The following is a 14001-nucleotide window of genomic DNA, read 5'->3' on the forward strand; positions in this document are numbered from 1 at the left end:
AATAATAATAATAATTTATTATTTGTACCCCACCCATCTGGCTGACTTTCCCCAGCCGTTTCTACAAAATACAATTACATAAAATGGTAGGAACATAATGAAATATTGTTGAAGCAGAGAAACATAGAATCGTGGAGCTGGAAGGGACCCCAAGGGTCATATTTCTAGTGCATCCCACTGCTATGTAGGAAACTCAGCTAAAGCATCCATGACAGATGGCCATCCAACCTCTGCTTAGAAACCTCCAAGGAAGGAGAGTCCAGAACCTCCTGAGGAAGATCCATCTTCCATGAATTATAAAAAGTAAACAATGATTATTTGACCCTAGTTATTTGACACAGAGGGGGAAACCTACAGATACAGTCCAGAAGGTGCACAGGGAGTTCCATATATATGGGATAATTTTAAAAGGCAAGTGGTCTTCACTGACCTGGTGCAAAAATATCTTGTCATCCAGAGGAGCCCTGGCTGCCTAGATAAAACACTGTAGCCCCAAACACACTTACTTGGGAGTAAGGTCCACTGAACTCAGTGCAGCTTTCTTCTGAGTAGACACTTATTTATTTACTAGATGCAAGTCAGCAGCACCAGACCCTGCTCAGCTGGATGCTGGGGTGGATTGCACCCTGCACCTTGCAGAGTCAGGACCAGGCTGCCACCGGGCCCAGCACTGGCAGCAGCAACAAGCAGCTCCGGCTCTCCCAGCCCTACCCATTGCCACCCCACCACCGCACATACCTGACCTGGGGGTTCTGGATCGCGAGCCAGTGTGGTGTAGTGGTTAAGAGCAGTAGACTTGTAATCTGGTGAACCAGGTTTGACCTTGGGCTTCTTTGAAGTCTCTCAGCCCTACTCACCTCACAGTGTGTTTGTTGTGGGTGAGGAAGGGAAAGGAGAATGTCAGCTGCTTTGAGACTCCTTCGGGTAGTGATAAAGCGGGATATCAAATCCAAACTCTTCTTCTTCTTCTTCTCTTCTCTACTGGTCAAAACGGGAGCCTCACCAGTCACCCTCTCCCGCCACAAACAAACCAGGACTGCTCCAAGAAAACACACGTGGCAAAAAGGAGTGCTAGGCTCTGGTGGGCCACTCACTTACCCTCTTGTGATTGGCCAAGCGGATAGCCAACCAATCAGGATTTTAAAAAAATAATGATTTCTCCCCCTTCACTTCTCACTTCCCTCTGTGGCCCCCTAGCCTCATGCTGTGGCTCCACATTTACGTGATTTTCACCTGTGGCGCCCCCTTGGAATCTCCTGGGCCCCGGTTGGGAAACATTGATGTAGATGGTTGAGTATGGTCTAGCTCAGTGCTGCCCCTGCCAGGAGTCAAAATGCCCACTTCCCCCTTCCCTGTTATGGAAAACCCATTACCCGGAGATTAAAGCGGGATGAAACATCATACAAAACATGGGCTCCGTGCTGCTAACCTGCTGCCCCTCCTTAGAAGACCCTGATCTAGCTAGCAATTATAGGCAGAAAGAAATGGGCTTCTCTGTATGTATCTCAGCTGGGTGAGGAATTGTGCGTACTGTACAAACCACTGAAATTAAATGCTCTCTTTGTGGAACGCACTCCCATCAGATGTCAAGGAGATAAAGAAATTTTTATCTCTTCTTACACAACTTTTAGAAGACATCTGAAGGCAGCCTTACACTGGGAAGTTTTTAGTGTTTAATGTTTTACAGTGGTACCTCTGGTTGCAAACAGAATCCGTTCCGGAGCCCCATTCGCAACATGAGCAGAGTGCAACCTGAAGCGCCGTGTCTGCGCATGTGTGTGGCGTGGTTCGGCACTTCTGCGCATGCGCAAAGCGCAATTTTTGTGGTTCGGCGCATGCGCACATGCCAAAACCCGGAAGTAACCCATTCCGGTACTTCCAGGTTCATCGCGTTCGTAACCCGTGCCGAACACAACCCTCAGCGAACGCAACCAGAGGTATTATGTTTTTATATGTGTTGGAAACCGCCCACAGTGCCTGGAGCAACCCAGCAAGATGAGTGGGGTACAAACAAAATCATCATCATCACCATCATAATCAGAATAATAAATGAAGGGTGCCCTAATGAAAAAATTTACCAGGAAGACTAGCATGGGAGTTGCATTGATTTATCCTCCGCACTCCCTGCCTGAAAGCTTATTAGCACAACTTCAGTCAACAGGGCTCACTTCTGAACAAGCATGTGTAGGATTACATCGCTAGGCACCGGGGTGTCCATGTCTGTTTCAAACTAACTACAGTTAATTGCCTTGCCTGAACCAGGACAGAATGTGGCTATGTTCAAAACTATAGTCCTTCCAAACTTGCCAAGATCAGACTCTGGTTTCTTATCTTAGATTGTTCCAGTAAACTAGAGGGTGGATGGAAAGTTTGTTCAGTGTGCTATCTGGAACAGACCAACACAACTGGCTGGTTCAGGATTTACACACTGATTGGAATGCAGCTCTTAGATTGCACACTTTCCTGAATTTTGTGATACAATTTTAGTCTAAAAAATGTGCAGAAAAATAGTATTTTGTATACAAGATGGAAAATTTTGGGCGGAAATGCATTGAAAAACACATAAAATGCATGCAAAAAAGGATAGAATCAAATACACACATACACCCACCCACCCACCCATGTTGTTGTTGTTGTTTTAAAAAATACCCTACCAAATGCAGGTTGGATTGTGATTGAGCATATTCAGAAATGACATGGAATGTAAATAGTCTGAGCTCTCTATCCCTAGTTTAAACTAACCACAGTTCCTGGTTCAGATGAAACAAACTGCAGATAGTTTGCAACAGTAACAGATGCTTTTGATCTCCTTCCTTGCAAAGGAGAAAAGGGAAGAGTGGGATTGTGCACATAGCACTAAACTGTTTTCAGGGCAGCTTAGATCGTAATAAAAATCAAACCAAAGAACACTGAATACAAATCCTGAAATGCAGCATTAAGCGATTAATGTAAGAGCAGAAAGAATTAAAACCACACCAGCAGCATAGAGTTTGACCTAAAGGCAATCCAGAAAAAAAAATGGGAGTAAAAGGATCAGATTTAATGTGACATCCAAACCAGGTCAGAGCGAGATACTGGAAGAAGGGAGATGACACCTGTTCTGGGATCCGCTGACCAAAGCAACTGCTTTCTTGGTAACTTGTTTCAAAAGAAATTAAGATCTTGTGGGACATCTGTGCCTCTATCCCAGGGGTCAGCAAACTTTTTCAGCAGGGGGCCGGTCCACTGTCCCTCAGACCTTGTGGGGGGCCGAACTATTTTTTTTTGGGGGGGGGAATGAACGAATTCCTATGCCCCACAAATAACCCAGAGATGCATTTTAAATAAAAGGACACATTCTGCTCATGTAAAAACACCAGGCAGGCCCCACAAATAACCCAGAGATGCATTTTCAATAAAAGGACACATTCTACTCATGTAAAAACACGCTGATTCCTGGACCGTCCGCGGGCTGGATTGAGAAGGCGATTGGGCCGCATCCGGCCCCGGGGCCTTAGTTTGCCTACCCATTCTCTATCCCAAGCTTTCTGAACGTATCTCTAGTTTGACAAAAGTCAAAGGTTTCCAGCAGACTGTTCAGTTACACTGGGGGGGGGGGGTAGTTGCAAGTTTTAGAAAACTCTGTATAAATGTGTATACCAGCTTGCTGGTGAACGATTTGCTGTTTTTTTCCCTGCCAACTCGTGCCTTGTCTTCCGTTTTTAGCTCCTGCGAAATACATCCTACATCATCCTGGCCCTTTCCTTCGCGACAGGGATAGCAATATTCACCTGCTTCAGTGCTCTGTTGGAACAGATCCTGTGTGTCAATGGATATTCAAATGTAAGTTGTTCCAGATTTCATCTGTGGCTTTTTGTCGTCTTGCGAGCTCAAGGGCGGGCAGGTGGAGCCAGGAGATCGAGAAGACAACCTGGGAGGGGACTGCAGAAATCCAGCTTCTGCCTATCACAGGGAGAAGCAGGGAGATGTGCAGAGGTGGTGGTGGTGGTGGGGTGTGTGTGTGAAAGTCTGCAGGGAGGTTTTCACCAGCGCTCCCTCCCCTACCTGGATACTCCAGCCCTTGAACCTGGAACCTTCTGCATGTTAAGCAGATGCTGTGCCACTGAACTGTAATCCTTCTACAATAGGAATATAAGACTCTGCCTTATACCAAGCCGGATTACCGCCCCATCTAGCTCTGCATTGTCTGCACAGCGACTGATAACTGCTGTCCAGGTTTCAGGCAGAGGACATTCCCAGCCATTCCTGGAGATACCAGGGATTGAACATTGGGTTCACAGAATCACAGCTTTGTAGAGTTGGAAGGGACCACTGGGGATCATCTAGTCCAACCCCCTGCAATGCAGGAATCTTTCATTCAATGCTTTTTTTCTTTTAAAAAATGCTTAGGGGTACTCTCATTTTGACTCAAGAAAACTACCATTTTCTAGTTCAAATTGGGAAAAATAAATACAGTAAATGGACAAAAGTACAAAGATTCACAAAATGTTTAGGGGTATGCGCCCCCCCCCCTGCATACCCCCAGGGAAAAAAGCACTGCTTTCACCCAACGTGGGACTTGAACCCACAACCCTCAGATTAAGAATCTTATGCTCTACTGGCTGAACTGTTCCTCAGGGATATCTTGCATAAATAAATTTTAAATATATGCCAACTTTTGTAAACCACGTTGAGTTGGTGTTTGTGTGTGTGTGTGTGTGTGTGTTTACAATCAAGCGGTGTATAAATTCTATGAAATAAAATAAACTTCATGAAATTTAATGAAAAAGTGCCATTCCCTTGTTTATCAGCTTGGACCTATACAGCCAGAATTCTAGTTAGGAGTGGGCCTTTGTGGAGCAATGGGTTGGTGTGTCCAGAAGGTTGGTGGTTCAAGCCCAGCCAGGGACAGGTGTAGGCAGGATTGCTCCCTCCTCCACTCCTCTCTCGCTGCGGGTACAATGTAATAAGTGATCCAGGGAGATCCTTGGGTTCAAATAAATATAAGATCTGCCTGGTACTGTGAGTTGGGGGAAAACGTTCCTTCATTTCTAGGCTTCAGTATGCTGTCATTACAAATATTGGTAATTCAGCTGCTTTGAAAAAATACAACTAAAACTAATGTTGGTTGGATAAATATCAAGCAAATAAAACTGAAGAAAAAATGTAGCTTTATTTTCTGTGGTTTAAAATGAAGCAATTTGGATCTCTTCATTACACAAACCCTGTGTAGCGCCATCTTATCTGGTACGACATAATTAACGACAAGATCAGAAGACTCTTGATGGCTTTCCAGTGAAGGGAGGCAGGGTGGGGTGAGAGAAATGTGCTGCACCTTATTCTTAGGTGCCGCAATCATTGGGTTGACGCCAAGTAAATTGCCATCAAAGTAGGCTCATTGAAATCTATGGGCATTGCTAGTGCAAGGTCTTTTGGCTGCGCAATGGCTCTACCTTGCCTTCTCCTCTCCCCCGTGTGTATCTCCCCTATCTGCTTTTGGGGCTCCCCTACTTTCTGGAGAAGATTTGGGAAGGGTTGGGGGGAGGAGGAGAATGGGAGGATCCATTGTGCAAGTGGAAGTCCTTGCAGTTGTGGATCTACTTTGTCAAACTCCGCTCTCTGATTTCAATGGGTTTGCTCTTAGCTGGAGTTTGCCCATAGCATTTAATCCAGGCATAGGCAAACTCTGCCCTCCAGATGTTTTGGGACTACAACTCCTATGATCCCTAGCTAACAGGACCAGTGGTCAGGGACGATGGGAATTGTAGTCCCAAAACATCTGGAGGGCCAAGTTTGCCTATGCCTGATCTAATCAATCCCTCATTTACAGTTCTTTTCAGGTCTGAGTGGCGCCTTGTTCATTGTGTTCGGACTCATCGGGGCCTTCTTCCTTGGGCTGTACGTCGACCGGACAAAGAAATTCACAGAAGCTACAAAGATCTTTCTCTGTCTATCTGCGCTGGCTAGCATTGGATTTGCAGTGGTAAATGCCATTAACGCTGTGTCTCTTAAATTGCCATTATTGGGGGTGCGCAAGCACGATGGAGCTGAATTGCTGAAAGTCGGCTCTGCAGCCTTGTCGTTGCTCAATTTAGACTCTCTTCATACAGGTGTCTCAGCTGAGAAACCAGTCCTATGCTTTGGCAACCATCACCTCACTCTATGGGTTTTTTGGATTTGCTATCTATCCTGTCGCTATGGAACTAGCGGTCGAATGCTCTTATCCCGTGGGGGAAGGATCCTCGTCAGGGCTGATTTTTGTGATCAGGCAAGTAGCAGAATCAGGATATCCGATCTCTTCTGTACTATGCGCTGTGTAGTTGTAGTCTTAATATATGGATTCTTTCCGAAAGCCTGCCAGGCCAAGGTTAAAGAAGAAAGAACTGGAGCAGGGAAGGGAAAACTCAGGCCCAGGCGTCAGTTGCAGCTGTCCAGGTCTTTCTCGTGTGGCCCAATGGATTCTCCCCAGGCCACTGCCAGGAACTGGAGTTGGGCAGGTCAGCAATAAAACACCCAATGTCAGTGCACAGAAACCAAAACAACGCAGGCCTAGCGGTCACAGCAACTCTTCCCAGTAGGTCTTGCCCCAATGAGGCAGCTCCACCTTCCCACCACTCTCTAAGGCTCCTCCCCTGGTTCCCTCCCCAGCAGCCTAAAGCTCTGCCTTCTTGTCTCTTTGTTCTGCCCTCTTCATTCCTCTCCATGGACTGGGAGACCAGGAGGAGGGAGCTGGTTGCAGCAAGAGGGGGAGGCTCCCTGGCTTCTTCAGCGGCCTGCCTCATCTTGTGTCTCCTGGCCCCGCTCCTCTCCTGCCTCTGATTCTGAACTGCTCTCTGCCACACCCTCACTAAACCCTGTTGCCTCTTCAGCTTCCAACACCTCCTTTTCCCAGTCTGTTCCCTCTTCTCCCTCTGACCGCTCATTGTTGTCACACCACTCCCCTGGCTTCGAACCTTCTTCCCCTGGGGGTTCCCCAGTTGGGGTCTCCCACCGCTCATCTGCATCCAGCCATTCCATGACATCACACCCTCTTCAGTCCTACTTGTTGCCCACTTCACCCAGGCATAAACCCTCAAAAATGTGCCTCTGAACTGTCCTGATGCCTCTTGGTTGCCTGGATAAAGGGTGTGTGTATGTAGAAACTAGCCAATGGTACAATTCCTTGCTCCACCCACTCTTGCCTCTGGCATTTGGTCCCCCAGAAGGCTGCCCAAATGAGAATTTGGTCCGTGTTCTGCAAAAGGTTCCCCGACCCTGAACATCACTAATTACTTCCGAGTGAAAGAGAAAACATGGCCAGTGTCTTCAGGTCTCCGGAGGTCTTTTCAGGCCGAAGGTGGAGCAGACTCCATCTCTGTTGCTCCAGAGGGCAGGACCAGAACCAGTGGTTGGAAATTGCAATGAGACTGATTATGGCTAAACATTAAGGAGAAACATTCTAACAGTGGAACTGGCTGCCTTAGGAGGTGAGAGACTCACCTTCGCTGCAGAGGCCGGATAGCCATCTTTCAGGGATGCTATGGTTGCATCCTACATTGCAGATCATGCCTTGTGCATTGTTTCCTCCAGGTTTCCCTCCACCTCCATGATTCTATGTTGTATGGGCTTATTATGGGAGGGACTTCATGCACATGCAGGTATTGGCAATTCTGTGCCATTAAAGACACATTTTCCAGAGCGGCAGGGCTGTATCAACAGGATGGTGGGCTTCCAATGGTTTCAACACACAGATAACGCTGCAACACATGATCTCATTCAAGTAATGCCGGTTTCAAGAAAACAGACTGGTTAGGTAGCAGTTGAGAAGGCAGCAGGGAAAGCTCCCTTTCCGCAGGTGGCTGAATTAGCACTGGCTCCTTCAGAGGTAGCCGATTTCCAAACGTCTTCAGCACCTGCTCCTTTGCATGGCTGGCAAGTTTGCAGCGGCGTTTCCTGTGATGCAGTTGCCCACATATGGGCAAGGGGGAACCACATGGCAAGTACAGGATGTGAGGTGAGGGAAAGCTTCAGACAGCTTTCCAGTAGGACGTCACTGGTCTCAGAAATAGTAGAGGACGCCGGATGGGGAGGAGAATCACCACAGTACGGCTGTATCTGGCTGGCTGGCATATCTCCTACCAAGACTTGATGGGGCATCTTCCTCGGTTTTCGATCGTCTCGGAAGTTGAACGTTTCGGCTTTCAAACGCCAAAAACCAGAAAGTAACTGCTTTGGTTTTTGGAAGCCGAATGTGCCATGCAGCTTCCGTATTGAGTTTTCCAGACTTAAATGCTTCCGGAAATGCATGCTTTGGTTTTCAAACATTTCGGAAGTCAAATGGTCTTCTGGAATGGATTACGTTCAAAAACCAAGGTACCGCTGTACACAGAGGGTGGCAATTCAGCCAAATCCTCCCCAGAGTAGAGGCACTGAAATTATTTAACTCATTTTTTAAAAAATATATAGGGCTCTCCATACATGGGGGAATCAGCTGCTCGAACCAAAGTTTAAGCTTCTAATCATTTCAAGGCTTTTCAGACTGCAGAAACAGAACATCAAAGCGGAGCATTCTTGAATCCTCTGGTGTTGCCCCTTCTCTTGAAGAAGCAGGAATGGTTTTGAACCATTCTTGTGTTCCTCCTTCTCTTTATTCCTGCATGGCATGGCATGGCAGGGGGTTGGACTAGATCAGTGTTTTTCAAGCACTGTTCCGCGGCACACTAGTGTGCCGTGAGATGTTGCCTGGTGTGCCGTGGGAAAAATTGTGTTTATTTGATTCCTATTCAAGAGAATTACTTTATATATAGTTAATATAGGCACAGAGTTAATTTTTTTAACATTTTCTAATGGTGGTGTGCCTCGTGATTTTTTTCATGAAATAAGTGTGCCTTTGCCCAAAAAAGGTTGAAAAACACTGGACTAGATGACCCTTGGGACCCTCCCAACACTACCACCCTATGATTCTAAGTCACGCCCATTCCCTTCAGTGGGTCTAGTCTGCACAGGACTAGCACGGAGTAACACCTGAAATGTCTGCTCTAGACATAAAAGTGAATCTTGACTGTTACAGACAATATCCCCCCCCCCTCCCGCGCACACACAAAAAAGCCAGTCTTGGACATGGGTGACATAACCATGAAAAGGAGACCTGCGTGATGGACTGATTTTGTTTCCACAGCCAACTTCTAGGTGTTGTGTTCATGCTTTTGCTGCAAAGCCTGGCTGTGGAAAAGAAAGATGCTCCGTTTTCTACTTGCACCTCAGCCATCGGCAAAGCACTAGACTGGTCAAGTAAGTTTTTGTTAAGTATTTATTTTATGTATTATAAATATATCCTCTCCCTCTCTCACACACACCTGTGGCCGTTTCCTTCGGGGGTGAATACCAGCTGCAAGGGGGCGGGGGAGGCAGTTTGTTGAGGCACAGCAATGGCAGTAGAGGTCTCCTTCCCTGACCTGCTCCCTTCCGTCTTGGTGTGGGTACTGAGGTTCTGCAAACAAGGAGTCCACCAGCTTCTTAGGTTGGAGGAACCTCCAGCCAAGGGCCTATCAGGCCCTCAAGACTCGCCCCTAGACGCATACCCCAGCAGCCCTGCTTCACTATACTTTCCTTTTGCCTGACAAAAGTGTGACCTTGAACTCTGATAATGTCTTTCCTGCCCAGATGGCAAGGAAAGTTTGTGCGGCAACAGGGCAAAAGTAAATTCACATTTGTTGCTCACCCACAAGATTGTCAACAAGGTCTCGGACCAAAAAGGGTTCCCCACCCTGGGTTTACACTGTGTAGTTTCCCTGTAGTGTAATTGTTGAGATGCAGTTATTTTAGTTGCTCTTAAGATCTTTATGTATTTTGAGGCCCTCCTCTCTTTTGGTCTCTGCGTAGCAGCAACAGGGATTTTGTCTGGCAGCGCTGAGAGACTGCATTCTCCATCACATATAGGGACGTGGGTGGTGCTGTGGTCTGAACCACTGAGCCTCTTGGGCTTGCCGATCGGAAGGTCGGCGGTTTGAATCCCCGTGACAGAGTGAGCTCCCACTGCTGTCCCAGCTCCTGCCAACCCAGCAGTTTGAAAGCACGCCAGTGCAAGTAGATAAATAGGCACCGCTGCGGCGGGAAGGTAAATTGTGTTTCCATGCACTCTGGCTCATGCCCCGGAAAAGCTGTCTGTGGACAAATGCCACCTCCCTTGGCCTGAAAGCAGAGATGAACACCATGCCCCATAGTCGAATTTGACTGGACTTAATCATCCAAGGGTCCTTTACCTTTTTTTAAAAAAAAACAAAAAACAAAACCATTACATCTTTATAGTTCATCATGCCGTTGTTTTTCAATTCAGTTACACATTTTCTTCAAAGTGCATAATGGCTGATTTTTGTTGGCTATACATTCTAGTAGATTTAAGATTGAATTTTCAATATGAACAGAAATTAACGAATAAGTTTGGGTCTATAGTTACTGATGCTGACCTACCTTGCTGTGCAATCCTAGCAGTTACTTCCAAGTAAGTAGGCTCAGGATTGCAGCTGAAGTTCCTAAACTGATCTTGTCATTCTCATATATTTTTAAGCTGCTGGGTTTCATTCTCAATACACCTGTAGAAATATCCTCTCTTTCTCATCACAGCTTCAACCCTAATGATGGCTGGAATCTGCAGCCTGGCAGCATGTTTCTTTGTGGCCGCCTTTCACACTAATTACAAGAGGATCTTTGCAGAAATATCTCACGACTTCTCAGTCAACAAAACAGAAGAGGATTTTGCAGTAACAGCAGAAAAATGAACTGCTTCTAGTTGAAATATGAACTAACCCAAGTGCCTCAAGAAAAGTTTAAGACTTTTGAGACCCCAAGTGCCATAGCTGCACAGTAAGTTACAACTCTTTGGGAACTGGCTGCAGCAAAAAATGATGGTTATCTTAACAGGAAACTTCTCACACGTACAGCCCAAATTCCCTGCAACAGTTGGAGAGTGTCTTTTTCAAGACAGAATGCAAAAAGAGTCTACCCCCATTAAAATACAATTTAATCCTTAGTGGTGGTGCTGAAATGCAGCAGAAATCAGGCAAACAACCCCCTCCCCAGTGTCAGTGTCTGAGACTCACTAAGAGTGGCTATTTTGATTCTTCCAGTGTGCTACACTCCGAGGGCAATTAAATGGAATAAGCATATTTATACCAACCTGAATTCTGTGAACAAAGAAGGGAATGCAAATGTCCTGTAACTATTCATTTTCAGTATCTCCCATTGTTGGGCAACAGCATATTTCCTTTTGATGAACTTTTGTTTGAAAAGTGATCTATAAATGTTTAAATTAAATAAATTATGTTTCTGACGGTGAGGCTGCGAGTGGCATTGCTTATGTAACAAAGACAACATCAACCATCCAGAAGAAGGAAGTACCAGCAGGCTCTGGAGAAATTTGCAAAAGGATGCAGAATCTTTAGAGGGGAAACGCAACAGGGGGTCCCCCGCCCTATGAAGGCTGAATGTGCTTAGTAACTTTGTAATGTTGATTTTTTAGGGGGGAACAGAATGGGTGAGAGAGATGTGCAAAGTCTCCCTTACAGACAACCTGGCAAATAAACTGACGTTATCAAGTTATTACACCATAGGGAACGGAGACACATTCACCTGCTTACACATAGCGATGCTAGTTATTTGTGGACTAAGCTGGAACAGTTTCTTACACACTCTCAGTGCTCCTTGCAGGCATGTGTGCACAAGCCTTCTTGTTGCCACAAAACACAATAAGGCCAGTTTATTCAGGGCTCAACAGAAATTAGCAGTTATATTTGTCACAGACAAATTCTAATCAGATGGTCAATACTCACAAAGCAATCGATACAGAATTCCAAATCAGTGCAAAAATATACATACAATCAAAATGAAACCAAACACAAATACGTAGCAAAAATATACAGAGAATCTCTATACGAATATAGTATATACTCTGAAGACAAACTGATATTTAAATACAAAAAGAAAGAGCACACCATATAAATAATTCTTTTACAGTCATTGCGTGTCAGGACTGATCATTCAAAGGCAAGAAGGGGTTTACAAGGCAGACATCTAGAAACTAGTACACAATAAAAACCCTGTTTAAGACAGAACAAGTAAACAAGTATGATGTGCATTTCTAGCTTCTGTTTAGGCACACAATGTGGAAATGGTTCATCTAACAGTTACAATTTTACAATTACTCTGAAGCGAATTATTAAGCACACAGATTGCAAAGAGCAAGAACTACACAATAGGCAAACTATTGCAGGTGGCAAATTTTGCATTGTGGCATAATCAGGGGTGCTTTTAAAGCTATTTGCTACTAAACTTTGCTCAGCTTATTTAAATGGGTCTCAAACTTTCTCACACAGTGTTTCTCAGATTTATTTTTTAAAACCCAGGCCCACTTCTAAGCTTACTGCACTTTCAAAGCCATCTCTTTGGCTGGTGGGCACACACAACCTCTCACACATCAGGACATGTATTCAGCCTACTGTGGGATCTGTGGACTGAGCCATTAATTCAATGCTAGCATTAGAGAAGTCCTACAACATGGCACCTCCGTCTCTCTCCTAATCCAGTTCTTCCATAGGAGGAAGCAGGAAGGAGGGAAGCTTGGTGGCTAGAAGATCTCATATCTACAGCTTGCAGAGTTAGCAAAGGTAGTTTGGGTGGCTGCAAAGCTCAGTCTCTGCTGCCAGCACAAAAGTGTGCCTGGCTTTTCCACAGCTGGGCCTAATACCTCCCTGCAACTTTCTCGCCCATCACCAAAGAGGAAAAGGGGGTAACCCCAGAGTATGAGAACCGCTGCATCTACTACCAAAATGTTTTGCAGTTCAAGATGAGCCACAGCACAGAACATATGTGCACAGCATATATTTAGACTTCTAATACCCGACCACACTGGTATAAAATTGATGTATTTGTAGTGTAGATGTGGCCTGAAATTTGCAGTTCTACTAGATTATAGTTCCTATTTAGCCTTTATCAAACAAGAGCAAGAATGTATCTAGACATCTTCCCTCAGTTACAAAGAAATGAGCAGAACGACTTACAACAGATACTAATTTTTGCATTTAACATTTGCCAAATTAAGTTTCTCTCACATTATATATACTGTTGCTATTTTGGGAAACAGAACAGTCATGGGCTCCAAAAGCACAAAATTGTGCCTGCCCTTTGTTTGTGTAGATTTGGCGAGAATTGGTAGAAAGTGAATAAATTTTAACAAGGCCACATCAGAACAATCTGGTTTAAACAAATCATTGGAAAATTAAACAGGCTCATCAAGAGGTGACCAAACACTTAAGAATTTGCACATTATACTCATAGCAGTGGTCTTCAAGCTGTGCTGTGGAGGTTAAACCTAAGATTCCTTGCAAGCTGATCAGAGATTCTCTTTGGTGAGATAATACACAATGGTGAACAAGCTTCGCTGAAAGACAGCTTGCCCGCCAGAATTAATTGTGCAGTGCAATTCTGTATGGGGTGTTCTAGGGCACATTCATTATTTGTACGATACAACTCTGAAACTTTTACCAGGCTGGGCCAGTTTGAAAATCACTGACTGAGAAGAATGAGCACAGCTGAATACAGACATATATGGAAATTTAAAGCTAAGCAGCTGTTCCAAGTTCTCTCAACTGTAGATATGCAAGAAGGACCAAGCATGATTTACATAAAATGATTCATGCAATCCACCTCATAACACTGCACAGAGCATTCCCTGCTGAAAAGGACCGGCTTTATACAAACCAAATTTCACTTTCCATATAGGAAATAATGCACACACAGTTAGCACATGCAATCACTGTGATCAACACACATGTATTTTAGTATGTCTATGGACCTCAACTGTCCCAGATCAGGGTTTCCAATCGTGTGTTTTACACAGGGAAATATGCACGTGTGTTTGTCATATACAATTGCATGTACATAGGAAATTAAAATTCCCTTCCTGGAAGCCATATTTGTGTATGAAGGTTTGGCATGTACTGAAATGTTACAAGAAAATGCAGCATTAAAGGGAATTATAAACATACT

General features: G+C 45.0%; 1 protein-coding gene across 1 annotated transcript in view; it reads left to right on the forward strand.

Annotated features, from left to right (window-relative positions):
• Positions 1–11293, forward strand: part of SLC49A3 (solute carrier family 49 member 3) — a 32447-nt gene extending 21154 nt beyond the window's left edge. Inside the window, exons 6-10 of the mRNA XM_033173550.1 lie at positions 3706–3822; positions 5810–5962; positions 6090–6247; positions 9137–9249; positions 10582–11293. Of these exons, the coding sequence (XP_033029441.1) occupies positions 3706–3822; positions 5810–5962; positions 6090–6247; positions 9137–9249; positions 10582–10736 (696 nt within the window). The 3' untranslated portion in view covers positions 10737–11293. The remainder of the gene's footprint in view (positions 1–3705; positions 3823–5809; positions 5963–6089; positions 6248–9136; positions 9250–10581) is intronic.
• Positions 11294–14001: the final 2708 nt, after the last annotated feature.

The sequence above is a fragment of the Lacerta agilis genome, chromosome 16 (assembly GCF_009819535.1).
Source record: "Lacerta agilis isolate rLacAgi1 chromosome 16, rLacAgi1.pri, whole genome shotgun sequence".
Classification (NCBI taxonomy): domain Eukaryota; kingdom Metazoa; phylum Chordata; class Lepidosauria; order Squamata; family Lacertidae; genus Lacerta; species Lacerta agilis.